At 34.9% G+C, this 2,628-nt stretch overlaps 1 protein-coding gene across 1 annotated transcript; it reads left to right on the top strand.

The window, feature by feature from the left end:
• LOC109335154 (purine permease 1-like) lies at nucleotides 368-1,564 on the top strand. Its single transcript, XM_019571242.1, has one exon. It carries the CDS (start codon nucleotides 477-479, stop codon nucleotides 1,554-1,556), a length of 1,080 nt encoding a protein of 359 aa, XP_019426787.1. The 5' UTR covers nucleotides 368-476; the 3' UTR covers nucleotides 1,557-1,564.

Here is a 2,628-nt window from a genome sequence, read left to right as displayed (position 1 = left end):
TGCTAATAAGTAAAATATGTACCATGTCCTAATCCTTAGGACCACACTTACCAGAAAAATAATTGGAAATTTTGTCAGGATGTATACTATACTTCAATCACTATATTGTTTGGAAAAAAGACACCTTCTACATGTGTAGAGAATGAAATGTGAACTCTTCAACAACATAAACGAGTAACACACACTTCTAATATTTTTCTCTCCTCCTTTTCAAAATAATATAAAATAAATGAAAAGTGGTCAAATGCGCGGTAGACTTAGGTGGTCATAGAAACAGTGTCTCATTCACAAAATTATGAGGATAGTTGTTAAAGACTTCACATTGTCAGTGAAGTCTATATATACACTGCATGCATAGATAGAGAAGACCATTAAAACACAGACATTTGCATAGCTTAACTCTTGTTATACAAAGTTTTGCTATTATACATTACATTTACATATACAGAGAGAAATTGTAAGTGAAGTAAGTTGCAATGACAGAAGGGAGTGATGCAAGAAAAGAGAAAACAATGAAGAGAGTAGTTTTGATGATAAATTGCATATTGCTAGCAACTGGTGTGACTGGTGGTCCACTAGTAATACGTCTCTACTTCATCCATGGTGGTAGCCGTGTTTGGATATCCAGCTTCCTCCAAGCTGCGGGCTTTCCCATCATTTTGATTCCCCTCTTCATCTCATATATCATTCGTCGTCGTTCTGTTGTTGATAGTTCAAAATTGAAGATTATCACTATGAAGCTACCTCTATTTGTTGCATCTGCCATACTTGGTATCCTAAATGGCCTCGACAATTATCTCTATTCATATGGTGTGGCTCGTCTTCCTGTCTCTACCTCTGCTCTTATTGTAGCATCCCAACTTGCCTTCACAGCTCTATTTGGTTTCTTCTTGGTGAAGCAAAAGTTCACGCCTTACTCAGTGAACGCTATTGTTTTGCTTACTCTTGCAGCCGGAATCTTAGCTTTGAATACTAAAGGAGATCGCCCAACTAGTGAATCTTCTAAAACATATATGATGGGATTTGTGTTGACAATAGTTGCTGCTATATTGTATGGGTTTATTTTGCCCTTGGTGGAGTTGGTCTACAAGAAAGCCAAACAACCTATCACTTACTCGCTTGTATTGGAGATTCAAGTAGTTATGTGTTTCTTTGCTTCATTATTCTGCATTGTTGGGATGATCATAAATAACGACTTTAAGGTTATTACAACAGAAGCAAGACATTTTGGTCTTGGGGAAGCTACCTATTATGTTGTTTTGGTGACGAGTGCTATGGTATGGCAGATTAACTTCTTGGGGGCAATAGGAGTCATCTTTTGTGCCTCGTCATTATTATCTGGTATCGTGATTGCTTTGATGGTTCCTGTAACAGAAGTTCTAGCCGTTGTTTTTTACAAGGAGACATTTAAAGCAGAGAAAGGAGTTTCTGTAGTACTCTCTATATGGGGATTTGTCTCATACTTTTATGGCGAGTTCAAACAAGTCAAAGAGTTCGAGAGGAATAGCACTATATCAAATGAGTTGAATAGAAAGGATAGTGCTCTTGATCCATAATTGTAATGCATTTTTTTTGTCATTATACGCTTGTACGCAACATAATTTCTGTAATTTTCCGTTTTTTCAATCATTAAATTAGGCATTTTATGCGTTGTATCTTTGTTGATTTTATATTTATATAAATAAAAAAAAGTCCTTCGGATTATAGACTTGATATTGTAGAATGTCATATGCATGACTTAATTTTTAGGTTTATTGGAATAACTAAAAAGTTATAGGAAACAAAACATAAATGAAATTCCTATGTTGGATCCGTGCAGAAGGGCATAATCTGATTTAGAAAACTTTTACCTTAGATCATCAAAGAAGAGAACCCTGTCTTTTTTTATCACAATTTATGATTATTGGTTGAATATGTTTCGGCCAAATTTGTATCCCATAAAACGTTTTTTAAGTTATCTGGCATCTTTGGTTCTTCATGCTAATGAAATGAATAATGCATCTATGATAGAGTCAGTAATTGATAGTATTTTAGAAATGGAAGTTATAGTAGTGAAAATAGAAGTGGAGAAGCTTTGGAGCTACACAACTTAGAATAATTTGCTTCTTATTTGGATGCTTTACAAATGAAGGGTGAGTGCCTATTTATAGGCTTTCTACAACACTTATGAATTTCTAGATGGTTCCATAAGTATCTAGTATACATTTTTTCTCAAGATTTCTAGATACTTCTTTAATTATAATACTAAATGCCTATAATAGAATATACTAGAAGCTTAGGATAATTCTAGATATTATGGTACAATCAAGTGTGGAAGCTTCTAGAAAGTGTGCATCAATATTTTATCACTCCTCCTTGATGCACATCTTTGTAACTCCTAGCATCGATCGTAGTTGCTCGAACTTTGGCCTTGGTAATGCCTTAGTGAATATGTCAGCAATTTGATCTTCGGTCTTGCAATACTCGAGCTTTATTTCTTTATTCTCACTTGCTTCTCTGACAACATGATATTTAATTGCGATATGTTTTGTCCTGTTGTGATGGACTGGATTCTTTGCTATCGCTATCGCCGATTTGTTGTCACAATAGATTGTCATAGGCTCCATCTCTTGATCTCCCATATCATTG

The sequence above is a fragment of the Lupinus angustifolius genome, chromosome LG20 (genome assembly GCF_001865875.1).
Source record: "Lupinus angustifolius cultivar Tanjil chromosome LG20, LupAngTanjil_v1.0, whole genome shotgun sequence".
NCBI classification, from domain to species: domain Eukaryota; kingdom Viridiplantae; phylum Streptophyta; class Magnoliopsida; order Fabales; family Fabaceae; genus Lupinus; species Lupinus angustifolius.
The sequence above is the reverse complement of the archived record's forward strand: the minus strand, read 5'-3'. Positions and strand labels throughout refer to the sequence as shown.

What these genes read in the sequence shown, in the direction of transcription:
- LOC109335154 (XM_019571242.1), top strand. Translation starts at nt 477, where the DNA reads ATGACAGAAGGGAGTGATGCAAGAAAAGAGAAAACAATGAAGAGAGTA.